Source organism: Pinus tabuliformis, chromosome 1_1, assembly GCF_031772625.1.
Source record: "Pinus tabuliformis cultivar Carrire ecotype Pingquan chromosome 1_1, CPIR1, whole genome shotgun sequence".
Lineage (NCBI taxonomy): Eukaryota > Viridiplantae > Streptophyta > Pinopsida > Pinales > Pinaceae > Pinus > Pinus tabuliformis.
This window is the reverse complement of record NC_142297.1, coordinates 50,182,643-50,197,854: the sequence shown is the minus strand read 5'-3', so window position 1 is coordinate 50,197,854 and position 15,212 is coordinate 50,182,643. Positions and strand designations below refer to the sequence as shown.

General features: G+C 37.1%; 1 protein-coding gene across 1 annotated transcript; it reads left to right on the top strand.

Annotated features, from left to right (window-relative positions):
• The first annotated feature begins 3,886 nt into the window (after positions 1–3,886).
• Positions 3,887–5,167, top strand: LOC149211518 (F-box only protein 8-like). The gene has a single exon (XM_089388414.1). The coding sequence runs from the start codon at positions 3,887–3,889 to the stop codon at positions 5,165–5,167; it is 1,281 nt and encodes a 426-aa protein (XP_089244540.1).
• The last annotated feature ends 10,045 nt before the right edge of the window (positions 5,168–15,212 follow it).

The following is a 15,212-nucleotide window of genomic DNA, read 5'->3' as shown; positions in this document are numbered from 1 at the left end:
AGGGTACTTGCTACTTGTTGTTATGTGATCAATCACAAGTCGATTTTATAGTACACAATCAACCCCAATTTTCTTCTCTTTGTAATTAATGGTACTTGAATTCTCGTTATGAGATTGACTATAATTTGACTATCTAGCATCCTAGCTTCAATATGTAAAATTAATTCCTGTTGGACTACTATTTTTTTCCATGAGTCACATATATGATCCATCTTACCATATAATATTTTATTGATTGCCCAAATAATATAGAATCACATTTGTAATCACAATGTATCCCTTAGATCTTCTCCTTTCACAGCAAGTGTATCTCTAGGTATTTCCACAATGGTAAATTGCACAAAATTACTGATATTTTGTATAATCGATCTTCTTGTCAAAATGCATCCACGAGTTTGCAGTGGTCCCAAGGCTATATGTTTATCAAGAATACCTCCTAATTCAACTTAATTATATGCGTCAAGAAGCTTCTCGAGGACGCGTTGATATATATTCTCATGGAATAACAACATTGGTTAATGGATGAATCATTATACAACAGTAACAACCTCATAAAACAAAATAGATTTTGTAGATATTGCAAGGTTTTATTTTTCATCACCATAATGGCATTGTTTCCACTCTTTTCAAGTGAACACTTCCCAAATTTTCTTTGTTTTCCCTCTTAAACGTTAATCCAACCATTGTGTTTTTAGTAAAACATACCAATAACATGATTTCACTTTTATATATTATGTTTAGTTGTAGAAAGGAGAGAATGATTTTCAATGACACATTCAAAATTATGACTAAATTCCTTTCCACCTACAACTGTTAATATTCCTAACTAGTATATATTTGTTGTTGGGCATATGGTTTAAGGGATCAAATTCCATTCATATATACTCCTAAGTAGGTGTTCTGATTGTCTCTAGTGCATTATATCTCAATAGCAACATAACCTGTCCCTCCAAAATTTAAGGATTCTTCCGAATTTTCTTGCCAGAAAATTCATTATTTATAGAAAATTTGTGTAGGTTAAATCGATAATGCAATATAAATCAAAGCATAATACTATAACCTACTTCTACTATAAATTTGTGGAAGTTTAAAGATCGAGCTGAACAATATAACCAGAAGAAGAATAAATGCACAATACACGTGAAAATACTTTGGGGAAAGCCTCAGCTAAAAACCCTACTATTTGTATTATCATACAAGGTGGAAATACATAGGAATTATACAAAGCCTTAGCCCTCACAGCTAGCTAGCTCTCAGTACAATCCTCACAGATGTTCATAGGCAATCTTGGCTTCTCTCAAGCCTTCATCTCTGCCCTCCAAGCTCCTATTTCCTTGCGCTGTTCCTCCTGGGTGATCCTCTTGTTACCAAGTGGAAAACTTCCCACCACGTGGAAAACTGATCCTCCAAAACTATGCAATCCTCAAGGATGAATTTCCTTGACTGCATGCATGAGTTTTATTTATAGGAAAACACATGCAACTGATAGTACACTGTCCTTGACATTAATCTCAACTGGGTCTTTCTCAGAATAGACATGCATGAGTTTTTGATGAGGGAATCTTCAATTAACTGGAGTACACTAGTTGAGTGCATTAATGCATCAACTGACTGTTAACTCTCTATTAGTTCCTCAAACAGTTTGGAACTAATCTAACTGGACTTAACTCAGTCAAATGACTTAATTAATTACAACTCAAATATAACTCAATCTTATCTCCTTAATTTAAGGGATAACTCTTGCATGACTTTAGAAAGACTTCTAACTTGAATTTGTCCAACTAATTAATTCAAACTAGATTAATCAATTATTTCCAAGTAGCTCTTAAGACTAAATTCGATTTTAACTCACAATTTAATTCGAGGACAAATTAAATTAGAATATTCTTGTTGCCATATTTCAACAGTATTCAGCCCCAAAAATTGGTGATAGTAAGCTACTCTAAGTATATATGAATTTATAACATAAGTTTTCTACTTAAATAGATCATCCCTAGGGTTACGGTTTATTGTCACCTCACAATAACTCTAGGCACAGGTTAGCTCCAATAATTATTTTAGATCTATATGTAAAAGGTATTGAAACAAACGCTTCTCTTGTACACACTATGTGACCAACTGTGAGATTGTTTATAGGTCTAGCATGTTTGATGAACTGAGTTGTCACCCTATAGCCACCATCCAAAGTAAATAAATTTGTTTATAAATGATCCAAGTGTGGCACATGTAGCCTGACTCTAAAAGAAACTCCTTACAAACATGAATGCCTAAAAACCTGTAAGACCAAGGGTTGAATGATCTATTACCATAGGAAAATAAAAAGAGATGACTTGTCCATTGCTGACTAGCAACATTGCTAACTAGCTTGTGTGTGCTAACAAAACTTTAGGATATTTCTACGTCATATTTCCATGAATTTCAACAGCATTCAGTTTGACCTGTTTAGAGCCTTTATCTCAATACAATGGTTTGAACATTCATTACATTATACACTATACACATAATACTCTTACTCATACTTTCCTAAAATAGATGTGTTCTTGATTTGACATGAACCAAACAAGTGATGAGACACTTCCTATAAAAATATGCTCTCTAAGGCTAAGTATTTTTCAACATCGTACACCATGTTTTCTTCTATGAAATTCTTCTAGCAAGTTTCACATAATAGGGACAAGTAGGACAAATAAATCAGTTTTTCATGGCATCATTGTCTGTTGAATAGTGGAGGTTCTCACTCTCTTCTTGGTTGATGATTGGAGCTTCATCATCTCCATTTCTAGATGTTCTTGGAATGTATAATGAATATTGCAATATGCATTTTTGCTCATCATTCTGTATACTATTGAAAAGGTCTTAGAATAATTTTTCCAACAATAGCTCCCATTTGACCTAGGTAATTGGAGTAAAAATTTCTTCAAAGATAGGGTATCCAAATGGACCTACTTGTATTTTGGTTGGGGTATCTTGACAAGATATTTCTTATCTCCTTATTCTATGGAATTATAGGGAGTGCCACATACGGTTGGAAAGGTCTCAAAATTTGTTATTTCACTACACAATCTTGTGTTTCATTTGCACAACCTTTGAAATCAATAAGAAGAATTTTCAATAGATTCAATAACATTGTGGGATTCCTCTAATGACAGAAAGAACGTCAAAAGACCCAAAAGAACCCATCTAGGTTACCTGATGAGATTCTGCTTAATTATGGAATGGTTATGCTTTTTGACCTTCTATGTCTAGTTACTTTTGTACAAGGCCACTTAGGTTAATGTTTGAGTTCTAGTATGGTTACTTTTGTCTCTTTCAATTCATAGATGTGGTTATGAGATGAAAAGGTTTGATCTTGAGAACAACATGCTAGAGATGATGATGGCATCTATCATTCATATTTAGAAAGCTTATTTATTATATTTCTCAGGTTCAGAGTTATAGGAAAACTTATATATTCTCTCTTATGTTTAGAGTTTTAAGAAATCATATATCTTTTTTAAATTTAAAGATGTAAGAGAAAAACACTTCATTAAAAAAAATATGATCTAATAAAATAAAATAAAATTATTTAAAAATATATATTTCAAAATTGCAAGAAGAAGAAGGGAAAAAATATCATTTAAATACCTGTTATAATAATAATAAGAAGTAAAACAATACCGATACTATATTTGGTTTATAATATAATAAGTAAAACAATACCGACACTATATTTGGTTTATAATATTATATTTTTCTAAGTATACGTACTTTCTATTCATAATAGAAGATCTGGACCGACTTGCCCTATTTTGTTTGGAGAAGGCTCCATCTTCATACGTGTGAGTCATATTTCATACATCAGCAAATATTCGACTCTGTATTGCATTTGTCTCGTTGAGTTACAAATATGGAAATGGAAAAGGTGGGTTCATGGTGGAACGAATTGCCTACTGACTTTCAAACTGAGATATGTGCGCGTCTGCCGGTGGAGTTTGTGTATAGTTTTCGCATGATCTCCAGACAATGGAAGGACCTCCTTTCATCGAACTACTTGTTAACCAAGTGGGTTGAGGCACCTCTCAACAGGAATCAGCCACGGCTGGTTCTGTGCGACTTGAGTATGAAAACCCCATCTATGGCTTTCTGTTTCTACACGCGCACCTGGATTAACTCTTGTTTTGACTTTTCCTTCCTTAAGGACGAGGAGTGGAAGGAAATCAGTAATTGCAAACAATCTGTGGGAGGACTCATCCTGGTCGAAAATATGTATGCAAGACGCTGTAGCAGGCTGTGCAATCCTTATACACGAACGTTCGTTGAAATTCCGGTCCCACACGCAAGACGCTACTTAGAGTACTGCATTGTGTTGGATGAGAAAAATAATGACAGTAGTGCATACAAAGCTGTAGCTGTTGGGATCCACTGGCCGGATGTAGATATATGGGAGGAACAACAACATTTGGTGGAAATTTACGAACCGTCCCAGAAAAGATGGAAAATAGCGGGATACTTTCCGGAGAATTTAACGCTGCCTGCAATATCCTTTGACCTTATTTACTACAAAGGAACATTCTACACATACTGTTGGGGTGACGTGACTGGTATAGCGTCTTTCACCATTCCCTTAGAGGAGGGAAGCGGTACTTCACCTATAACCATTCCCATGCGTTTTGTACCATTCCCTCAGAAGTTGCGGAACGGTCGTCAGCATTCGCGGATCATCACCTGCGGTTCTCGTCTCCTATTCATCTCTGCCAACGTCGTTTCCGTTAGGAAGCGCAAACACGTGGATGTGATTAGTGTGTGGGAGTTTAAGTTTAAGAGTGAGGAACGCCACCCGGTGCCTCTGTCCAATTCGCCGGAATGGGAATGGGTGGAGATTGCACGGATGCCTTCCTCCCTTTTGGAGAAATGGATTGCAAAAATTAAACCACGGATTGGAAAAATGAAAGCAGATCATTCATATTGGGATTGCACAGGAGTTGGATATCACGTTTGTTTCGTACCATCAATCTTTAAGAGGAATCGATCAGTACACGAAGTTATAGCTTACAATTTGATTGATAGCACATGGAGTTGGCTTCCCAGCTGTCCCATAAGCGATCGCTGCGTCGGAAGTAATAACAATGAGGCCGCCCATTACGGAGCTATAGCGGTTGAACCAAACCCACATATCAAAGTCGAGTGAAACAATTTCGTAGTGGTTTATCTAATATAAAATTTGTGTTTAGATGTTTAGAATTTTGACCTAATATATAGTTGTGTTTGTTCAGAATTTGTCTTATGAATTAACCATGGATGTTATGTCTGTACAAAATTTAGAATTTGGTAGCACCAGAAATATTAAAAAATAAAAATAAAAATATTACATTTAAAATAATTAATAAAAATAGATTTATATTAATTTTAATTTATTATTTTTAAAATTAAAGATTTTGTTTTTATTTTATATGATAATATAAAAAAATTGATATTCTTTACTCGAGGTAATATTGTTTTAACCTTCAAATTTATTGAAGTTGAAGGAAATTCGTTTTGAAAACAGCTAACATAAGCTTGTTATCTTATATCCTATTCTTATTTCTTAGCATAACATGCTTATCATATGACTTCGCCTGTCATAACCACCGCTCATTATGAATCACTAAAAAGGATTTGACTTGAAGCATCATTATTATTCAATAGGCCTTTGACTTGAAGCCTACCCATGTTTTTGCATGGAAAATATGGGTACTATCTTGGCTAAGGATACTATGAAGATTCTGTCTTTTAAGGTGTAAGGGTTATGATTAAATGGTCTTATTATAGTCTAGTTGTTAAATCAACTATTTTGATCTTGTTTAGCGTTCAATGGCACGGATTAGTCTACCCTAAATCTATTGTTGAAATAGTTTTGAAAAGTATAAGGTTTAAACATTATTTTTCTTTGTTTTTATTTTAAATGGATGGACAGAGTTATACACACCCTCATAAATGGATGGACAGACTTGTACACCCCCTCATACTAGAGTGTAGAATGAGCCTTTAGGCTCAAAAATAAGGGTGATGCATCCCGATCCAAGTTATTCAATGATAATGTTACTCATGATTTAAGAACTATTGAGTCTCTTGATTTGCACCACAACTTTTAAGAATGGTATGAGGCATTTGCACCACAACTTTGAAGAATGGTATGAGTCGACTGTGATTTCACTTTAAGAAATGTGTAATTTTTTTTTTGGAAACATTCTTAGGGAAGAAAAATCATCAGTAGTGAAGTTCTTTATTTCAATTTTAAAATTTGCACCACACTATATGAAATATCCATGCACATTCACAAGATTAACTCATCAAATCATATAAGAAGCAATAAACTTAAATCATAATAACCATGAGAAATACCAACACAAGCATGGACACATAAGAACACAAGTATTTATGGTAGAAACCCTTCAAGGAGAAAACCACCCTGGTGGGGTGCTGAATTCTTTATTAATCTACTACACAAATTGTACATGGATTAGCTTACACCCTTAAGCTGGAAGACTTGGCTTCCTCTATAGTATGTTGGCATGTATCGATTCTGAAATATGTTTATCTCACAGATCTATCGACTACCATCCATTGAAGGCCACTAGGATCAAGGATCCTCACCTAACTACCATTGGACTATCTAATTCATATTGGATGGAGAAAATATTCCTACTCCTGAATCAGCTAAATCAATATCTAAACTAAATCACTCCAAAACCTATGCAGCTCTAAAACCTACCAAATCAATATCTAAACTAAATCACTCCAAAGCCTATGTAGACCCAAAACCTACCAACATCCTCCAACACCTATATGCAGCAACATGATCAAGAAGATCATCATCATGGGAAGGCCTCCAAGCTAGTGGAACACACCATCCTCCAACTCAACAACAACATGGTCATGAGGATCATCACATCTCCAAACTAGTCCAAGTTAGTAGACATGCTAAGGACCATATACACATCATCCATACATAACACATGCATAACCAACTCACCTGCAACCCAAACAACCAAGTTGACATCAATGCCAACAAACAATACATCTTCATCAGCTCAACACACAAGAATGCCAACATAGGTAAAGTTGGAAAATGACATAGTTTTGTAGAATAGGCATACAACTACAAGATGAAGAAAATGTGACCTTTGGTATATTATATTAATAGGAAATGGTAAAGAAAAAATGTTGGAATATAATGTTTTTCTCATTGATCATACCTTTATATTTTATAGAGATATTCAATAGAAGGATCCACTAACATTCGATGGCTAGTAAATGGTTTATTAGCGAAGTAGTCAATTGTGTGTCCAGTTAGCTGGCTATCAGGTTATTCAAGTAACCATCTAGTGAAAGCTGGTAAAGTGGTCCATGTTATCACTCAGGTTGTCCCTTGGCTCCTTAAGGGATACTGTCGAGGTAACCACAAACCAATCTTTGGACTGCAGGTCCTAGCCTACCTGCAATCAGAGAGGGCTCTCTCTTTATAATTTAGCTTTGTTTTGATATGATTTTAGGCTAGTTATGTTGTACATGGGTTTTGTTTTGATTTTGGTGGGAAGGATGATGTTTTCAAACAGAGTTTGGATGCATAGTGTGAGAAGTTCAAACCATTGGGCATGGAGTCATGGATTAGGGCTTGCTATTGCGTTTTCTTGGTCACAAGAGGAATACAAAGCAGGATAGCTACACATAGAAAAATATCAAGCTGGAATAAAGATGGAATGAAGGTCAGAGATGAAAGGCAACTAAGAATCTTTCATTAGCTAACAGAGAGGGAAGGTGAATGAAAGTTTATCTAGGAGAAGTCAATAATTCCTAAATAACAGTCATATGTGAAAGAAACAGTGTCAACATGATCATTGAAGTATGCATATTCATAACCATTTCTGAAGAAAACATATAGAAATAACAAGAACTGAGCATAGAGTGCAGTCAAGCAAAGCCTAGGCTATTCTTCTTTCTTGCTATTTAGATGGTAACACAATGGTGGCATAAACATATATAAACTGTAAACAGAGGTAAGAAAACACTTATTGAGCCATGTAGTAGCACATGAATTCCACAGTCACTCTTCAACCATTAAATAACACAATAGACAGTTCTTCATCCAAAGCATTCCAACAGTCTTTGATTATAGAGCTCTCAAAGTATACAGCGCGAGTCTAGAATGAGGATTATCAACCAACCAACCCTTTAAACAATGCTCAGGGTGGTTTATATAGGCAAAATATCTACAACAAATAGATCCGAGACAGATCTGATGAAATAACTGCCTTAACCTAATTTGTACTGAAATAAATGCAAGAAATATCTATCTAAGCTGTGCTGGAGGCAACAACATTCAAAATGAGTAAATATGGTGTCCTTTGAGCTCTGCGCTGGCCAATTTATGATAACTGTACTTTAACACTTGTTCTGCTTCTTTATATTCGGCTCTGCTGCTCTTGGGTGGCCTTAACACGCATTAACTGTGATCTGGTGAGCTTTGAATGGCCTTTGCCGCTTTCTTTGACTTTGATGGTGTTGACACCTAATCCGAAACGGATGGGTGAACTGGACAGTCATCTAGAAGATGAACTGATCCGTTGTATTTATGTATATAAATATAAGTTAGCTAATGAATAATATCATCAATTTTCTCTCCCGCTCATTCTGGAGTTACCCTGGCCTGACATGGTATCAGAGCACAGGTCCCAGTCCCTGAAATAGTTGTAACTCCTGCTGTTCTGAGAGCTGCTCATACCTGAGCGCTGCTCTGCTCTGACATCCTGAACGCTACGCACTATAAGCGTTGATGCGTTTCTGATTTTTGAATTTGAATGCCTCTGACTGCCAGAGACTGCGCCCTCTCAGATCATGAGTAATTGATGTGCGTTTTTTGTTATTGAATGCATAGAAGCGTTTTTTGGTGACGGGTCGTTTTTTGTTATTTGAATGCATAGAAGCGTTTTCCTTGGCGTGCTTGACGATTTCTGTCGCAATTTCTCTGGGATTGATCACGTCCTTTGAGAACCTCAACGTTTTGTTGTTGCTGTTAACGCTTTGCTTGGACTCGGTTTTTGAGCATTGATAGGGAGGACTTCCAGGATACAAAGGCTTGGCGACGCGGGCGGTTTCTGAAGGACGCTTGAGGAAGGTTTCTTTTTTTTAGACGTCAGTGAACAGCTTAAATTTCTAGTATTATTGTTTGGAGAAAGTATTTTTGCTCCTTTGTCATTTCGAGAAGCGCGAAAAGGAGCAACTTCATCAACTAAACGAGGTTTTGACCTGCAACGAAACATTGACCCATTCGGTACCTTTGTGGCTTCTGCACATCGTGAGGAGGTTCTTTCCTGTGGTTCTGCTAGTTTTCCTTGCAAGGAATATCTATCTTCCAGCACACTTCCAAGATTCTCTTTATTTTTATGAATAAATTCCAGTGCCCGCAGAAGTTTTCTGGACTGTTCGCGGTTGCTTTGTCTGGTATTTTCTGGTGTAATGTTTTCTTCCCTTAACAACTTCTGGTTGTGAATTTTTCTGGCGGCAGAGATGACATTATTGTGGTTTTCCGATTGAAAATACTGAGAATAATCTCTGTGTTGCTGAATTTCGTAAGCTTCGAACTCGCGCTTGAACTCTTCCAGCTGTTTTTCTTGAGGATGTTCCCTAATGATCTGAGATCTGTTCGCATTTTGAGATATTCAGATGGACTGAACTTTAGAAGCCTTTTGCTCTTGCCTGCCGCTGACGGAGTTTGTAGGCAAATGAAGGATATTTTTGGGACCGAAGTCCTCCATCTCCATCTTTATGAAGCCTGAACCGATGCCACCTCTGTCTACACCTCAAATGATTTGCGCAGTTTGATTATGGTAGCTGGTTTGTGCAGTTTGATTATGCAGTGTAATTGCGCAGTTTATTTATGCATATAACCATATGACTTTAAACCTGATTCATCTCAAAAAGTTTGAGAATGACAAGAAAGATGAGTTTAATGGCGGTATAATGTTGTGCTGTTGATATGTATTTATGATAGCAGTTTTAAGTATTGTGTTGTAAGCAGTTTTCAAAAGGGTTATATAAGCAGTTTTCAAAAGCATTCAAAGTCATATCAGTCAGAACATTTTGTATATCAAAGCATTTGTGGAGGTGATATAGTGATATTGTACAGTTTTTTTTATTGTTGGTAATAATGTATTGAAGCATAAAGTGATGAAATTCTGATGCCTTCTGTCACACATTAGAGGGATTTGTAGAATTTTTTTTTTATCAAGCAGAAGTATTTTTTTACAGAATGCATTCAATCATCTCTATGGTCGGAATAGTTCTCACTGGAAAGGAGAACTATTCTGAATGGTCTCGGATGGTAAAACACACCCTCATCTACAATGAGCTGTGGAAAGGAGTGTGTGTCGGAGAAGAAGACAAAGACCCTGTGCAGCCTACATCAGATAAAGAACTTGTCATTTGGGAAAACAAGAACAGCAAAGCCTATGCATTGATCGTAGCATCTGTAAATGAAGAAGTAAGTCGTCATATTTCATCCTATTCCACTGCCTTTGAAGCTTTACAAAAGCTGAAAGAACTCTATGATTCACATTCTGCACTTGAAGTTGTTCAGCTCATGATTAAACTCTTCACTCTTGAACTGAAAAATAATGATCCCCTTGCTCTTGCATCTGAAATAAAGTCTATAATGCATGATATTAAATCCACTAAGGTTGAGCTGGATATCTCTCTTATTGCCTTTCTCAAAGGACTCTATCCTACCTACTCTAATTATCTTGAGTCTTTACAAGCAAATGGAAATCTTAAAGACATAACCTTTGAGTCTCTTGTGAAAAAGTTTGCTGAAAGAGAGAAAGCCTTTGGAAAGAAAACAGTCCCTAAATCTTCTGAAGAGACTGTTTGCATTGCTCATAAAGAAAAGCATCCTGCTCAAGATTCTACAAGAGGAAGAGGTGGACGAAGAGGAAGAGGAAGATACTTCAGAGGCAGGGGGGCAGACATTTTCAAGCAGAAAAGGCAGATATGCATTGCATTCGCTGCAAACGAAATGGATCACATGATGCTTCTACATGCAAGCTACCATGGGACAAGATTGAGCAGAGAAGAAATCAGCAGAAAGGTAAAACTGATGACACAGACAAAGGTAAAACACCTGAATCTGCTCACTATATTGAGGCACGATGTAACATTGGAGTAAATGAAGATTTGTTTAATGCTTCACTTACTTATTCGAAAAATGACTGGTTGCTTGATTCAGGAGCAACCTGTCATATGACTCATAGGAAAGATTTTTTTGAAGAGTTCACTGACAATGTTGATGGAGCAGCATACTTTGCAGATTAGTCAAAAATCAAGCCATCAGGGCTTGGCACAATCAGGCTTAAACTGCCTGGTCTTCCAGACTTTCTTCTGGATCATGTTCTATATCTCCCACAGCTCAAGAGAAACTTGCTGTCCCTGGTCCACATCCGCCAGAAAGGTCACTCCATTCATATGTTTGATGGAAAGCTTGAGGTAAGAAAGGCATCTGACCATTCACTTGTCATGAGGGGTATAGAAGAAGAAAGACTTCTTAAACTGCAAGGAACCCCTACTCATGCACAACATTTTTCATATATTTCTCATCATGAAGAAGGTACACTTCCATCAAGTTTATTATGGCATGCTAGATTTGGACATTTAAACTATGATAGTCTCCGCTTGTTGAAGAAAAATGGTGTTGCTGGTTTGCCTACAATTCCTAGAAAACATAAACAATGTGATGCTTGCATTCTAGGAAAGCATAGCAAATAGTCTTTTCATGATTCACATTCAAGAGCACATAGGAAGCTTGAACTTATTCATTCAGATTTATGTGGTCCAATGCCCGTTCCTTCTCCAAATGGAAATAAATATATCATGACATTTATTGATGATTACACCAGAATGTGTTGTGTTTACTTATTGAAGAAAAAATCTGATGCTTTTCAAACATTCAAGAATTTTCATAAGTGGATTGAAAATGATGCACAATCTCATATTGGGTCTATTCGCACTGATAATGGAAAATAATATACATTAAATGAATTTGAACACTATCTTCGCCAACATGGGATTAAACATCAAACAACTCTGCCTTATAATCCTCAACAGAATGGTGTAGCTGAAAGAATGAACAAAACAATTTTGAATATGGTACGATCCATGCTTTTCTTAAAAAATGTAAAGACAATGTTTTGGGCTGATGTTGTTCTATGTGCTGCATATATAAAGAATAGATGTCCATCTAGTGCTATAAGAAACAAGACTCCTTATGAATTGTGGTATGGACATTTTCCTTCGGTAAAACATCTCAGGATTTTTGGTTCCACCTGTTATGCTTTAATACCAAAGGTACATAGAAACAAACTTGGTGCTAGAAGTCGTAAGTGTATCTTCCTGGGGTATTCAAACACATCTAAAGCATACCGCCTCTATGATGAAGTAAATAAAAAGTTTGTTTTATCTAGATATGTCATTTTTCTTGAATCATCCAAATCTGACAGTGTTGTTGAGCGGCAACTTGATCGCTTGGATAAATTCACAAAACCGAAATCATTTCAAGAGTTTGATAATCAGATTCCACATCTTGAAGGGGGGATTCCTATACTAGATCAACATGTGGAATCTTCTTCTGAAGAACAATCTCCCCTGCATGACACTCCAACAACGGATGATGCTTTAAGTGATGTAATTGATAGAATTGGGAGACTCAATCTTGATTCAGACCCAACTCAATCAATAGAGCAGCCCGGACCATCTCAGAAAGGTCCCCCAAAATGGCTGACAAAGACACTTGAAAGTGTTCATCCTGATGAAATTGGAAAAACAGGAACCAGAAATACAAACCGACAAAATGGAGGTGATGTAGATAACTCTAATTCACCTGTTGATATGGATGTTACTTATGATTGTGAATTGAACTTGTCTACAGATTTTGAACCAACTTCCTTCAAAGAAGCTGCTTCTCATGATGAATGGAAAGAAGCGATGCAGAAGGAGTATGATGCCCTCATAAAGAATGGCACTTGGAAGCTGGTTGATCCTCCATTTGGAACCAAACCAATTGGCTACAAGTGGGTCTACAAGAACAAGTACAAAGCTGAAGGCTCACTTGACAAGCACAAAGCTAGGCTTGTGGCAAAAGGTTTTGCACAGAAGGAAGGGGTCGATTATGAGGAAAATTTTGCTCCCACAGCAAAATGGGCCACCATCCGGACACTCTTTGCACTAGCTGCTCAGAACGGTTGGAAAGTCCATCAAATGGATGTAAAAACTGCATTCTTGAATGGAGATCTAAAAGAGAATGTTTTTATGTCCCAGCCTGAAGGATTTGCTGTGAAAGGACATGAACACAAAGTATGAAAACTTGTGAAGTCCTTGTATGGCCTCAAACAAGCACCACGAGCCTGGTATGAAAAACTAACTGAGCATCTTCTGAAACTCAACTTCAATCATTTTGATCTTGATGATGCAACTTTATTTGTCAAGAAAGTTGGCAAAAAAGTTGTATATCTTGTGGTATATGTAGATGATCTTTTAATGACAGGGAACAATGAAAGCTATATTGCATCCATAAAGAAAGAATTAGGAAAAATTTTTGAAATGAGTGATTTGGGCTATGTTCATTACTATCTTGGCATTGAAGTAACCCAACATCCAAAGTCCATATTTCTTTCTCAAAAGAAATACATTGGAGATTTGTTAAACAGATTTGGCATGACAGAGTGCAATCCCCTTTCTACTCCAATGGAACAAAACTTGAAGCTCACATCTATTGAAGGAAAGGAATTTGAGGATGCAACAAAGTATAGACAGCTTGTAGGAAGTCTCATCTACCTCACTACTACCAGACCAGACATTTCATTTGCTGTTGGAATCCTCTCCAGGTTTATGCAAAAGCCTTGTGAGGGACATTGGTCTGCTGCAAAAAGAGTTCTAAGGTACTTGAAGGGAACTCAAGACCTTGGAATCAAGTATACACAGGTGGACGACTTCAACTTGATTGGATACTCTGGTTCAGACTTCGATGGAGACAAAGAAACTGGGGTATCTACTTTAGGATATGCTATGAGCCTTGGATCAGGAGATGTCTCCTGGAGATCACACAAACAATCAGTACCAGCAGATTCCACAACAGAAGCAGAATATGTGGCAGCAGCTGAAGCAACGAAAGAAATTGTGTGGCTCAGGAAAATTCTTGAAGATTTGCAGGTAAAACAAATACAATCAACTCCACTCATGATTGATAACACATCTGCAATAAAGTTGGCCAAGAACCCAAAGTTCCATGATCGTACTAAGCACATCAATACTAAATATCATCTAATCCGACATCATGTTGAGGCCAAAACAATCCATCTCCGTCATTGTTCCACAAACGAGCAAATTGCAGACATCTTCACCAAAGCGCTTGGAAGAGAAGCTTGAAAGATTCAGAACGATGCTTGGACTCACCAACATCCCTTCAGATTAAGGGGGGGAATGTTGACACCTAATCCGAAACGGATGGGTGAACTGGACAGTCATCTAGAATATGAACTGATCCGTTGTATTTATGTATATAAATATAAGTTAGCTAATGAATAATATCATCAATTTTCTCTCCCGCTCATTCTGGAGTTACCCTGGCCTGACAGATGGAGGCTTTTAATGTTCACCTGCTTTGATATTGTCGATCTGATACTCTTTGCCGCTTCACTGATACTCTTTAATTGAATCTGGGCTTTATCTTTGCTCTGATATGCTTGAAACTATCAAATCACCCCTTTTCTGCCCTTTCAAGGCAAAAATAATTGCTGCAAATGCTTTCCGTGGCCTCTGCAATGCTATCGGTGCTGGCCGATTGAATAAGAACATACATGAAGAAATCCTACAAAATAATGGCGGAGGAATGCAACCTGATAACTGTGCTGGGCCGTGCTGGCTTTCTGGAGCAAAACTGGGCTTGGAGCGATCCAAAAATGGTTAAAAATGCATGCTTTTCCTTTGACTGGGTGCGCGCAGGCGCAGCTGTGAAAATAGTGAAGAAATGGCCTCTTTTCCCTTTACAAAGAAAAAGACCCATTTCTATGCAAAATTCGTGAAAAACATGGGCGGGCGCGGCACTGTAGCAGAGATTAAATCCTGGCCGTTGGATCGCGCGAAGGCAGATCCAACGGTTGGCGCTAAATCGGCGATCGGCGGATCCCAAAACATAAAACCTCCGAAAT